This window comes from Arvicola amphibius, chromosome 1 (assembly GCF_903992535.2).
Source record: "Arvicola amphibius chromosome 1, mArvAmp1.2, whole genome shotgun sequence".
Lineage (NCBI taxonomy): Eukaryota > Metazoa > Chordata > Mammalia > Rodentia > Cricetidae > Arvicola > Arvicola amphibius.
In genome coordinates, this window is record NC_052047.1 from 195,065,130 (window position 1) to 195,078,140 (window position 13,011).

The window sequence follows — 13,011 nt, forward strand, 5'->3', positions numbered from 1 at the left end:
GTGTCTGACTGTGTGACTTAGGAAGGGAAGGTGTTATTTTGTGGGGCTTCCTAGGAGGGAAGGAAGGAACCATATCTGCTGGCACCCTGGACCGTCCAAGGGGCGAGGCTATTATCCTGAGCACCAGACACACACACATAAGGAAGCCACAGAGATGGTCTGGGGAAGTGACTTGGAACCTTCCAGGTGACCTATGCAAAATGGGTTAAACATTTTTAATCTCAGATAAGGCATAAGCCATCTTGCCCTGGACCTCTGTCTTCATGTACCCTCAAAACACAGAGGCCTAAACAGGCTTTGTTTTCTCCTTTCTTACAGTGGGGTGGGAGGCAGAGGCAGGAAACCAGGAGCTGCTTCGGGTTGGAGTGCCAAGTTCTTATGGAACATCTGCATTATATCTTTAAGAAGCTGGGCCGTAAACAAACAAGGCCGCTTCATGATTTATAGGGAAGCAAAAAATACGCTCGTTAGAGCCTGTGTTTCAGAAAAGGATTTTTGGGGAAAGCGAGGGTAGAAACCCCAAGGAGAAACAAAAACATTTGGTATTCTTTGCTCTGGCTGGAGGTAGCCTGGGTTCTGAATTCTCTAGGACACAATGGTTGGTGGCTGGGAGAAATCTTATGTACTGAGGGAGCCTTTTGCCCTGGCTGGGGCTGGGAGTGGGGAAGAGGATTCTGCACTGCTGGATATACCCTAAGGAAGTTACATTGTTTGGAGGTGTAAAAACGGTGTGGGGGTGAATGTACGCCCACACAGGCTTCCTGTGCAGGCAGCTTAACTGGAGGTAAATTGGTTCTTGATTCAGGCTTCCCTGCTAGTGTCTTTAGAAACTTTCACGTGTGTGTGTGTGTGTGTGTGTGTGTGTGTGTGTGTGTGTATTTTTACTCTTTTAATTGCTGCATTCACTCCAGGCTCACTGGTGTTTTATGGGAAGGTGATGAATGCAAGGATTAAGAATGGAACTGGACAAGTGAAAATTGCGTTTGGCAGAGTCACAGTTTCATTAATTTATTCATAAGACGATGACTACATGAAATTATTTTCCACGGCATATCCGAAGCTATCAGGTGTCCATTCAGTTTTAATTGACAATATAAGATTCCTGTGGTTACCCTGAGTACAGATTGCCTGGGGCTCGGCAGGGTTTGTGGGAACAGAAGCTTGGACAAGTTTCCATTAGCTCTGAATTGGGCAATTGGAAAAGAGGAGAATAAAACCCTTGAAAGGAAGGACCAAGTTGTTACTGTTGCCTGCTTTGCTGAGGAGAGAGGACCCTCCTCTTAGACAAGAGCTGTTCCCTCGCAAGGAATTCCAAACTCGCAAAGAAACCTGTCCCCCACACAAAAGTTGTTTTAACATGGTGGAAAATTGTCCCAATAATGAGTGAGATCCCGGCTTCCCTGACTGGGGTGGGTGGTTGGAAGACAAAGGGCACAGACAGACACACCTTTCTTTTTGAGCCAATTGCTTTGGATGGGCTCCTTGAATGTGGGGGGAGGGCTGTGTGCATGGAGGCTTAGTTTACTTTGTCCATAGTAAGTTGTATGAGGGGAGTGGTTTACTGCTCTGCTTTGGCATGCAGAGAGATTATTGTTATTTTTGCCCAACTTTAGTTTGTCTTCTTTTAATCTGATCACCATGTTTTGTTACAAAAAATATACATAATTTTTAGGTTTTTACTTGTTTTTGTTTGTTTGTTTGTTTGTTTCGAGACAGGGTTTCCCTGTAGCCTTTGGAGCCTGGCCTAGAACTAGCTCTTGTAGACCAGGCTGGCTTCAAACTCAGAGATCTGCCTGCCTCTGCCTCCCAAATGCTGGGATTAAAGGTGTGCATCACTACTACCCGGCAGCTTTTAGAGTTTTTTTTTTTGGGGGGGGGGGTAACTGTTGAGATCCCATTCAAGTCCACTGTATACTAAAAATGGGTACTTTTATATTACATTTTGAGTAATGTGAGTTTAGACTGCATTATTACAGTGTTGTTACATTTTAGTTAAGAATTTATGGGGGATCTTTTTCCTTTTTAAAAGCGCTAACAGATCCTGTTGAATGACTTTCTTTCCAAGGAAAAAGATAACAAATTAATTGAGTTTAAAACTCTGCTGCAGCCCCAATGGTACTTGAAGCACAGAAGGATTCTGATAACTTAGTTTGGAAGCAGTCATGGTTATAGTTTCTGGGGATAAAGATAATAATTAGATGTCGAGCCAAGTGTTTGGAGAAGGTACCCCAGACTTGCCTGTTGGAGTGGGTAGGCAGGGAATCTCTCTTGGTCGTTGGAAGCTTCCTCATCTGTCTGAGTAAGGAATGCATTTCAGATACCTGCCAAGACCCCCTCTGTGATTATTGGGTCAATTATCAAATGTCTCAACCCTGGTGCCTGTTTATCCCAGTGGGTAGCATACTAAGGGTAACACGCATCATTTGGGAGGAGGAGGATTTGGGGAGGAGTCTTTGTGTTTTTGTAGGGACTTTCACTTCTACAGTGGGGGGATGGGGATGGCTGTAGAGGGAAACCCTAAGTTGAGAGCCATGGTCCTCAGACTAAGGCAGAGATTCACTGAGAGGTCGTCCTTCCCGACCTGGGGCTCTTGGGTTATGCTTGGCTCCCTTTGGGGGAGGTGTAGATCAGTAGAGTGCCGGTTGTGGAGATGCCTTAGACTCTACGGCTTAGTCACGGTGAAAGAATGTATAAGGTGCTGGGTGGCCCCCGAATTCCGTAGAGACATTTGTTTTCCCAGAAATAGATTTCTGTCTGAGAGCCAGGGTTCAGTTGTTAGAGATATGGGGGGGTGGGGCTTGCCCTTGCAGATCAGTGGCTGCTCACAGCGCTCTCTCTGTCTTCACTCTTGCCTGTGTGTCGCCAACTTTTGCAGCACCCCGTTAAGTTTTCCTTAGCCTTCTGCTCAGCACCCACCGACTTCCTCTGTGTCTTCATGGGCTTCAGTCTGCTTTCTGTGTCATTCCTGCTCCTCCTCCTCCCCTTTTCGATTTTTGAATGGGTGCTTAAAACAAAACAAAACAAAACAAAACAACAAAAACCAAAACTAAAAACAAAAGCAACAGTTCAGATGAGTGTGATCCTCTCCTCCATAATGATGCAAATCCTCAGGTCTCGACTGAACGCCAGGGCGGCTGTTCGGTCCAGGGAGGTTTGTCTGCTATTCATGAACTGCTTAAGATGTTTCCTTGTAGTCTGTGACGTGAGCAGAACGCTTTGATTTGGTTTCTTCCTACAGCTCCATTTTCAATCCGGCAGCACTCATTACTCTGCGTACAAAACGATTGAACACCAGATTGCAATTCAGGTAGGAGGCGCAAGAGATTCTGAAGCTTGATTTACCAATGTGTAGGTCTCTTGTGTCTTTTTATTCTCTGCCTCCCCCACCCAGATGATGATGATGATGGTGATGATGATGGTGATGATGGTGATGAGGATGGTGATGTCATTATGATGATGATGAGGTGGTGGTGGTTTGAATCATTGAGGGAGGTGGGAAGTGAAGAACAGAAGAAATGTTGCTGAATGATTGAAAGATATGAAAAGAGTGATCAGTCTGTGTTGTCTAAGACTGTCTGGATCAGGCATTGTGGGTGCTCAGACCACACGTCGGTTGTGGTTACTGCATGCATTTTACAGAAGGAAGGGCCTTGCATTGGGAGTCAAGCAGGTTGGCGAATTGAGAGAGGAAGCTGGTGAGGAGGCCATGTGACAGCCAGGGAGAGTTGTTGCCTGGGGATCAAAATCATGGCAAATGGTGCCAAGAGTACCACTTTCGACCTGATCGTCCTGAAATGTTGATTTCTTTGGGGCCTCTTGATATACGACATGAGAAGTATTGGAAGGGAAAGGCGACAGATCCCAGCTCCTGATGAGTGTCCTGTTTCCTGCTCACGTAGTACTTCCATCCTTCTAAATCCAAAGGCTAAACAAACCCCAGACTAATAGAGACATGGGGCTGAACAGCAGCCAGCAAACAGCCGCGGCGGAGTCAGGCAGACGAACTCGCTTTTGTCGGGCGGCCTGGACTTGCTATGAGGGATGTCTCATGGTGTCCCTCACCGTACCCCCACACCTTGAGTGTTCTGCTTAACCCTCAGCAAGGAGGCTTTTGAGAGCTTTGGCTGGGAGCGGAAGTCTGGCTTAGGGTCTCCTAGGTTGCTGTTGACTTGGTGAATGCCCCCTTCCTGCTGGCTCTTTGGGAGGAAGCCTTTACAGGATGGTGTGAGTGTGTTTGTGCTTGTGGACATGCGTGCCTATGTCCAGATGAGTATGGGCATGTATGCAAATGCACATGTGTGCAGGTATACATGTTTGAGTGTACCGTGTATGGACATAGGTGTGTGAGGGTACATATAAATACACATGTGTACATGTGTGTGTGTGTGTACCTGGGTGGCCTGATGGAACTCCGATTTCCCACCCATCCTCCTGTGTTTTCTTAACTTTGCCATTTCAAATCTGCTTCAGCCTCCATATTACTCTGAAATAGCCATTTGCCCCAGGTGAATGGAACTTCCCTCCAGCGAGAGGCATGAGTGAATAGGTCTTTCAAAAATGTGGTTGGTTCCTAGTCTTTTGGCATTCATTTCAAGGCTACAGCAACTGTGCCTAGCAATATTGAGTCTACTCTGTGCTTGGGTAAGGTACTGATTGTGTGTTCTTCAGGGTAGAGTATGTCTCTCGACTGTAATCCCTCCACACCCAGATATTTTCAGAAGTGCTGTGTGTGATGAGCATGAAGCTCCGATTCTTTCTGGCACACTTCCTGTTGGAAGTTGCTTCCTTTTAAGGCCCAGTACGCCTTGCTTTTGGAAAACATTTTAGACTCAGGGCTTGCTTAGAGAGCAAGTCTAAACCCCAGCTCTGGGTGAATGGGTGGATAACCAGAGTGTCCCCAGGCCTAGGGAGGCCTACTCCAGCACAGGAGGGCTGGAAATTCTTGTTGCCCGGGGTGTGGGAATTGTCAAGACTGAAAAGGACAGTGATCCTTATCTTGGTGTGGAAAGGCTGGCTGGGGCCATGTCACTGGGAGACCAGCCCGAGACCAGCCCAGCTGTTGGATCTTTACACCGGCGCTGAAGTGTCCCTTGTTTGAAGGCGCAGTTCGTCTTACTCCAAACCACCTGGCACGATGTGGGCCATGTGAAGCCCTTTCTCAGGAGGAAGATGGAGTGAATTACAGAGCTTATTGTTTGAAGGACTGAAACCATCCCTGTTCCTCCATGAACAGGTAGTATTGTTCTCTTCTGCTTCTGTTTGCTGAGGCCTGATGCCTGTGTGGGCAAACAGAGGGACATTTTACTGGAGCCCTAGCAGTATGCTTTCAAAAGTGTCCATTCTCCCTCAGCGTCTGCTCGACCAACACAAGGCCAAGCCAAATGGCAGCTAGCTGTAGTTTTAGCGTGATCATCAAAGGATAAATGGTCAAAAACAAAACAAAAGAAGCAGAGGGAAAAAAAGGCAAAGCTCAGACAGAATAAGATTGTTCTCTGAATTCTCTGGGTGTTTCAGCAGCCGTCTGGGTTGGGGGGGGAGACAGAAGCCCGGGAGGGGGACAACACCCTGGGCGGGGGAGGGGGTGGACAGCAGCCTGGGGTGGGAGACAGCAGCCTGGGGTGGGGGACAACACCCTGGGTGGTGGTGGGGGAGACAGCAGCCTGGGGTGGGGGACAGAACCCTGGGCGGGGGGTGGGGGGATAGCATCCTGGCACACAGAAAAACCGACCTGGCCTTCTCTCATCCCAAGCTTAAATCCAGTGTGATGCTGGGGCAGCCGTTTCTTCCCTGGAAACTTAAAACTGGCTGAACCTTAACAAATACTGTATTTCAGGAGGAGCTGAGCTTGCTGCTCTCCGCCAAGCTCCATCCTAAAATAACCTGGTACTATGACACCGGGCATCACATGAGGTTCATTCCTCCTGCCCGCCCTCCCCACCCCTTCTGTCATCTTAGCACTCAGCCAAGCTCACCATGGGTGTGAATGGCCTCCCCGTGATTCCATGGACCTATCGCTTTGTCCCCCCCAGTGACAGTCGCTGTGCTGGGCACTTCCCACTTTTGGTTCCATTCTAGCCCTCCTTGGTTCTGAAATGACAAGGGCAGTGAGAATGACCGAGAACACAGTATAACTGAACTAAAAATTAAAAGGGCATAAATATATGTACTGCATGGGTTATTATTAGCAGTGATAATAAATTGTTACTAAATTCTGTTGTGTGTGCGCGTGCACGTGTGTCGGTGATGGAACACAGGTCCTCCTGGATGTTGAGTGTGAGCTTGTTCCCTGAGCAACATCCATACCATTGGCTTTTTAAAAGTACCACTGAACCACACAGCACAGTCCGCATGGACTTACAAATGTGAGAATACCCAAGAGGCCCCACCAACATCAGTGCGTGCATGGGGGCTTGTGCGTAGTTTAAGCCTTTGAGGCTATGTAGTCAGTCTGGCTAACTTAATGTTACTTTGGGTTGAAAGCATCTTGAGAGAAATATGAGGGAAATGCATGGCTGTGTTCCAATAAAGCTTTATTTATAAATACAAACACTGGTTGGAATTGGAACCGGGCTGAAGCTTGCTACCCTCTGATGAAATATTCTTTAAGTCTGCCTTGTTCTTCCCCTTTCCCAGCGTTGTGGCTTCCTCTCTCTCCAACCTGTGGCTACAATTCCAACAGTAGATTCCTTTAACTTGTTTTTTTTTAAAATGGAATTGTACAGTAAATATTGTTCTGTGTTGTTGGATGCTTGGTTGCTTCCAGGTTTACGCTATCCCAAATTCGGGACTAGTTGCTTTGGATTTCTTTTGGAGGAACGGCGGTATCTGCGCCTGTTGTCCTACGCTAGCAAATACACCTTGGGGTGGTGTTGGTGTGCATGTGTAGCTTTGCATTGATCTTTTATAGCCAGAAGCCTCCCCGGGGACTGTTGAGTGTCATCTTTGAGATGTATGGTCACTAGTTGTGGGGAGTGTGAGTGGCATATTTGAGGGGAGCGGTGACATAGTGATCTTTATCAGGTCAGAGGCTACTTGCGAATGCTCTTATGGGTCACCTCATCATGTGGGAGTTTGGCCTCTGCTCCCAGCTCTTAGGACCCAAATTCTTCCACCATCTCTGTTAAATGGCGTCAAGGACTCATGCTGACTTAGGAGGGTGAACCCTGTGCAAATGTGCAGACCCGAGCTGCCTCCCGGGAATGGCCTGCAGGTGGTTGTGCACAGCTGGGCATCTCTGTAGCCTCTTCCTAAAGGGACCCAGTCCAACATTCCTACTCCCATCATGGTCGCAGCCTCCAAGAGAAGTTCTGTAACCAAGGCGGAGGGAGACAGACCTACGTGAGGTCTTTCCCTGGGCTCTCTGAAGGGCTACTTGAAAACCAATTAAGCTTTGTTTTTAAGAGTGTTTTGGCCAAAGGTTGATGTTTTAACATGAAGTCAGATGTGATTCAGGGGAAAAAGCACTGCACCCAACAAAAACAAACTGTGTCGACCTTTCGTGGTTGTTTCTCTTTGGAGATTCGAAGGGGTTTCTGTGTGTGTACATACGCACTCACACACATGTGCATGCTCGTGTGTGTGGCCAAAGACAGCTAGGAGAGGATCCAGGAGAAATGGGCCTTTTTGTTTGTTTGCACAGCTGAGCGGTGGATGGAGACTTTGCCATGATTTTTGCTTTCTCTCTTGTTAAACTTGCAAGATCTTGTGTGAGCTTCCCAAGGCCCATAGTTCTATACCTCCTCAACAGGGATTCACTGGGGCGCCCAGGACCCCCTTCCAGAGCCTGGGTGCTGTCTGGAGACAAAGCAGGCATGAAAAGCTTGTTCACCCCAAGGGTGTCTTGTCCCATAAACATGTGGCTGGAACACCTCGTTCTGCCCACGTGATGAAGATGCCTAGAGGTTAGTATTAGAAGATCTGTTCAGAATTTATGAGGTGGCAATGTGTGTGTGAGGGTTCCTGGTTTTCCCCTAATTTGGGGTTCTGATGTTGGTCTCCACTGTGGGTTGGTTTTTTTTTTTTTGGTTTGTGTGTTTTGTGGGTTTTTCCCCCCTGAGATGGGGTTTTTCTGTAGCTTTGGGACCTGTCCTGAAACTAGCTCTTGTAGACCAGGCCTTGAACTCACAGAGATCCACCTGTCTCTGCCTCCCAAGTGCTGGGATTAAAGGCATGTGCCACCACTGCCTGGCCTCTGTTGTGTTCTTAATCCGTCCTCTCCCCTACTCTGTTTCCTGCCTTTTGTTTCATATAGATGTGCAGAGTGGGGCTAAGTGGAAACATTCCCTAAAATCAGTCCGTTTGAGCTAAAAAAGAAATCAAACCATTATTATTATTTTTAATCTTGAGACAGTGTCTCATGTGGCTCTGGCTGGTCTAGAATTCACTACTACTCATGACTGTGTTGAACACCTAACTTCCTGAGGTGCATCAGGCCTGGCCTCCACGCTCACGGCTTGGCGTAAGCACTTGCATTAGACGTGAGAGTGCACCGCCTCCACTTCCACGAAGACCACTTGAGAGGCTGGCTGAGGCAGGCGAGTGTCCGCCTGCCCGCTCGCTCCTTTAGGAGTTTCCTTCATTGGGAATTTATTTTTGAGTAAAACAGACAAAAACCCCTCGTTCTTGGCTACCTTCTGTGCTGTTTTGAACACTGTTAAAATTGTCTGTTTTTTTTGTGTTGAATTGGTGTGTGTTTTGGTGTGTGTGTAGTCTTGGGGATGGAACTTGGTTCGTCATGCTAGTGACATCTATACCTTTACTTGCTGAGCCGTCTTACCAGACCCAGATACTGTCGTCTAAGTGCCATACCTTGCTCTAACCCAGCCGTCTCAACCTTCCTAACACCGTGACCCTTTAATACAGTTCCTCATGTTATGGTGACCCCCAACCATAAAATTATTTTCATTGTTGCTTCACAACTATAATTTTTGCTATGAATTGTAATGTCGATATCTGTGTTTTCCGATGGTCTTCGGCGATCCCTGTGAAAGGGTCGTTGGCTCTCAACTCACAGTTGAGAACCACTGCTCTAACTGATAGACTTCCTGCTTAGTCCAAGACTCGTCCAAGAGTGGTTGTCATCGCCATGATCATTGCTGGTTACTCATGGTTCAGGGGATCGAACCCAGGGCCTCGCCCATTCTGGGGACGGGGGTGGTTCCATCTCTAGTCAGAATTGAGATTTTTCAACTACCAAAGGTTGGAAGGGCCGCCTTAGAGGCTTCTGATAGTGTCTTCGCCTGTGACTGAGGGCAGACTACAGTTCGATTTCAGTGAGCTTCGGCTGGGAGGCCTTTTCTGCCCAAGCTTCTGTGAAGAGGGCATTTGGTTCTGAAAGAGCAGCTGGGACAATGAGGTGCTTGGTGTGGGGTCAGAGGCGACAACAATGACAATAATAATAGCTCGTTTATTGAGTTCTGGCGCACTGGGTCAAGTGTTGAGTGCTGTCTGTGGGTTGTTCATTGATTTCTCACTGGTGCGTGGAGGGGAGCTTGAGTGGCAGAGTTGCCGTTGTTATCGTCACTACCCCATTTTGCAAATGAGGAAGTAGACACCTGACATGTTATTTTTCCCATGGTCAGCCAGGATTCCAACCCAGGCCGGTGTGACTGGAGCAAGGCTGCTGGCATAGGTTCATAACCCATGCTCAAGGCCAAGGATGCGCCTCAGAGGTGGAGAGCAGGCCTCGGGTTGGGTTCCCAGCACTGGAAAGACTAAATCGAGGGCTGGCCTGTCTTCGAGGCTGTGGCTGCCATCCAGCTTCCTAGACTGTACAGATGGCCCACGGGACCTGTGCTGCAAACATGTTCTGGGTGCTTGTCGCTGGAGGTTCCTGTTCTGTAGGACTAGGTTAGTGTGTCCTGAATTTGAGCCGCTATCTCCTGGGAACATCTTGGAGAGCTCAAGAAGACTGGGATCGCGTCCCAGGCTCATGCTCTGTAATGCTGGGATTGGCACCTGTATTGGTAGTTTAACCACGTTAATGGGCAAAGCTGGGGCCCTTCTCTGGGTTGATGGAGAACCGTGGCTCCAAGGCAGTGGTTCCCAGCTCTGGCAGCGCATCACAGGGAAGTGTTGAGAACAGGACCCAGACACCTGACCTAGACACCTCAGTTAGCATCCCCTGGGTGTCTGCCCGGTCTAGCATTTCTGGTGATAGCCTCCCAGGTGACTGGAGTGAGGCACAGCAGAGGCGCTCTCTGGCCTTGCTATCCTGGAGTTTACAGTAGCTGTGGGCACGTGGCTTCTCAGGACAGAGCTGTGCACGTTATAGTCTTTGTGGTGGAGGAGAGTTGCATCAAGACCCCTTTTGGCGGGGGGCTGTGGGAGGGTGGCTGCTTGCTTTGAACTTGACTTCTCCCGCACGGAGGAAAGAGGCTGTCTGCATTTGGAGTTCTGCAGATGGCTGGGGTCTGTGGGATGCTAAGAGTCTGTTTTAGAAAGCGCCATGAACAGGGAACCTGTGGTGAGCACTGTCTCCTAGGTTATAGTCTGTGGGGAGAGGTGGTATCATGGTCTGGGAAGTAGAGCAGAGGCACTGGCAGCCACGATAGGTCTTGCTGAAATACAGGTCTGGATTCTGTTGATCTGAAGCTGGGCTTGGCATGCATTTTTCAGACTAGCCAAAGCTGATATCATCTCCCGGCCTACTCTTAGAATAGAGAAGAAGCGTCAGTTTTGATGGGTCAGGAAAGGGAGTGATGCAGAGAAACACCAGGCTTCACTTTCCCAGGGTCCGACACTTTGGTGGGAAGCAGGCAAGACTTGAGGGTCCTAGTAGAGCTTTATTTTCAAGAGTGTCTTGCCTGAATATTAGATTATATGCACTATTTGTATGCCTGGTGCCCATGGCACTCAGAGAGGACCTTGGGTCCCCCACAACTGGAGTGTGGATGGTTGTGAGCCACAGTATGGGTGCTGGGAACCGAACCTGGGTCCTCCCCAAGAGCAACCATCTCTCTCCAGCACCTATGCCTGTTTTTTTAAAGTACAACTTAATGTCTTGACTCTACGTCAGCTGCCTTAAGCTGGCCAGATGCAATAGCCTGGCTTCCCCGTGCTCTGCTCCCCCATGGCTTTCAACTTCTTCTTGCTCTCCTTGTGACATGGCCTTCACACCTGTTGAGGCTGAACTCGGGCTGCCTATTGTGAGGCGGTGAGAGACCAGCGTGTGTTTATGGAGAGGATGGGCACAGTTCTAATCGTCCTTGGCCAGAAAGTGAAAACAAGTGTCTCGCCAGCTGTCCTGGTGTCCCCTTATGCGCCACCGTGAGCGCATATGGAGGTCTGGTCTGTGGCAGGCAGCTGGCTACATTGTCTCAATATAAGAGAGTTTCTATGTTTTGCTTTATGGTATTTATGTTTTTATAAAGCCCTTGACAATTTTGGGAGCTGTTTAGCTGAGCACTGAACTTTCTTAATGGCTTTTTATCAGGCCTGACACTTGGTTTCTGGAGTTGGATTGGGACAGCTGGTATCAAGTCCTAATCAAGCAGATAAGTGGCTGCTGTTTCTTCCCCCCCCCTTTTCTGGCTTCTCATTGCTGGCAGCAGTCTTATTCCAGAGGGTCCTGATGGAGGATTCTACAGGGTCCTACCCAAACCATTGCTTGGCAGTGAGTTTAGTGCTTAATCAGAATGGAAAGAAAGTTTCAAAGTAGCTACCTGTACTGTGTATCTTCTTATAGAAAGAAACACCAGTATCAGATGTGTGGGCTGTTTCAAGCAACCTAGTAGAACCTTGGCTTTGAGGCATGTGTTTGGAAAAGCATTGGTCATACCAGTTTCCATGCAGGCTGAGGGCTGGGCTGCAAACGGCCCTGTCTGCATTGGTTGTTTGTTTTTGGATGTAAGGGATGGGGTGAGTGGCAGATGGGATGGGGCAGCACAGCCCAGTGTCTCAGCCTCAGGACTGATGATACTTTGATCCAGGTGGTTCTTTGGTGCAGAGAACTATCCTGTTACCATCTCTGGCCTCAACAGAGCTCTCAACAGAAGCATGGTAACTAAAAGTACTCCCAGAAATGATCTGGTGCTTCCTGGGGGTCAAAGTCACCTTTGGGTAGGAACCACTGGCCTGGTGTAAGAGTTTAATGTGTGTGCCCTTCCACTGACTGATGCTGCAGTAGCCCCCTGCCCCCACTGCCTTTGCATTTTTAGGGAACAGAAGAATTAGTGGGCATTGAGGGTGGAGTAGTATAGACAGCCTGGGTTTGAGTCTCGGGCATGCCAAGCTTCCCTCTCCTGATTTGTAAAGTGGGGATAATGGTGGCACCTGAGGTGGTTTCCTGAAGGCTGTTGATACAGAATGGGAAGGGTTTGGCATGGGCTGGGTGTTGTGGTGCTGCAGAGGAGGGTGCTTGCTGCATGCAAGCTCCTGTCTTTGCTCCTTGTCTGCAGGTCTGGAGTCTGGCTTCTCCTGACACACAGTGTATATTTTTTATTTGCTGTCAAGAGCCTCACACATGATGAATTTGATAGCCTTGGCTATCTTCACTGGGTAACATAGATTTATGGCTCCTGTTAGCTGCCGTTTGCATTTGTCTCATGTCACTTAAGGATTCTTCCTCAACTCTGTGACATTTGATAAGCAGGCAGGCCCTTTCTAGAGGCTGGCATTGTGTTTGGCTCAGATCCGTGTCCCAGTAGTTGGAGAAGCAGTAAGTGGACAGGAGGTTGCGCGCTTGCCTAGCCTGCATGGACATGGGTTCAATCCCAGCACGGTATAAACTGCATGCATCGATGGCCTGTGTCCCCAGCACTCAGAAGGCAGAGGTCCTCCTCAGCTGCCAAGCGAATTCAAGGTTAACATGGGCTACATGAGATCCTGCCACAGACAGACAAACAAACCAATTCATCAACCATTGACCCAAACCACATCCAGCTGAGCAGAAAGGAAATAACTTGTGAGTGAGATTCAAGTAGGTCTGTGTGCATTCGAAAAGGCAATTTGTCCAGATTTTTAAATAATAGCCCCTTTATAACATAGAAAGGCAATAATAACTTGTGTCTC

General features: G+C 48.4%; 1 protein-coding gene across 3 annotated transcripts in view; it reads left to right on the forward strand.

Annotated features, from left to right (window-relative positions):
* The window catches only part of Tcf7l2 (transcription factor 7 like 2), a 188,196-nt gene that overhangs the window by 9,101 nt on the left and 166,084 nt on the right, over positions 1-13,011 (forward strand). For all 3 annotated transcript variants that reach the window (XM_042056047.1, XM_038318381.1, XM_038318391.1), the window contains exon 3: positions 3,239-3,307. In XM_042056047.1, coding sequence (XP_041911981.1) covers positions 3,239-3,307 — 69 coding nt within the window. The remainder of the gene's footprint in view (positions 1-3,238; positions 3,308-13,011) is intronic.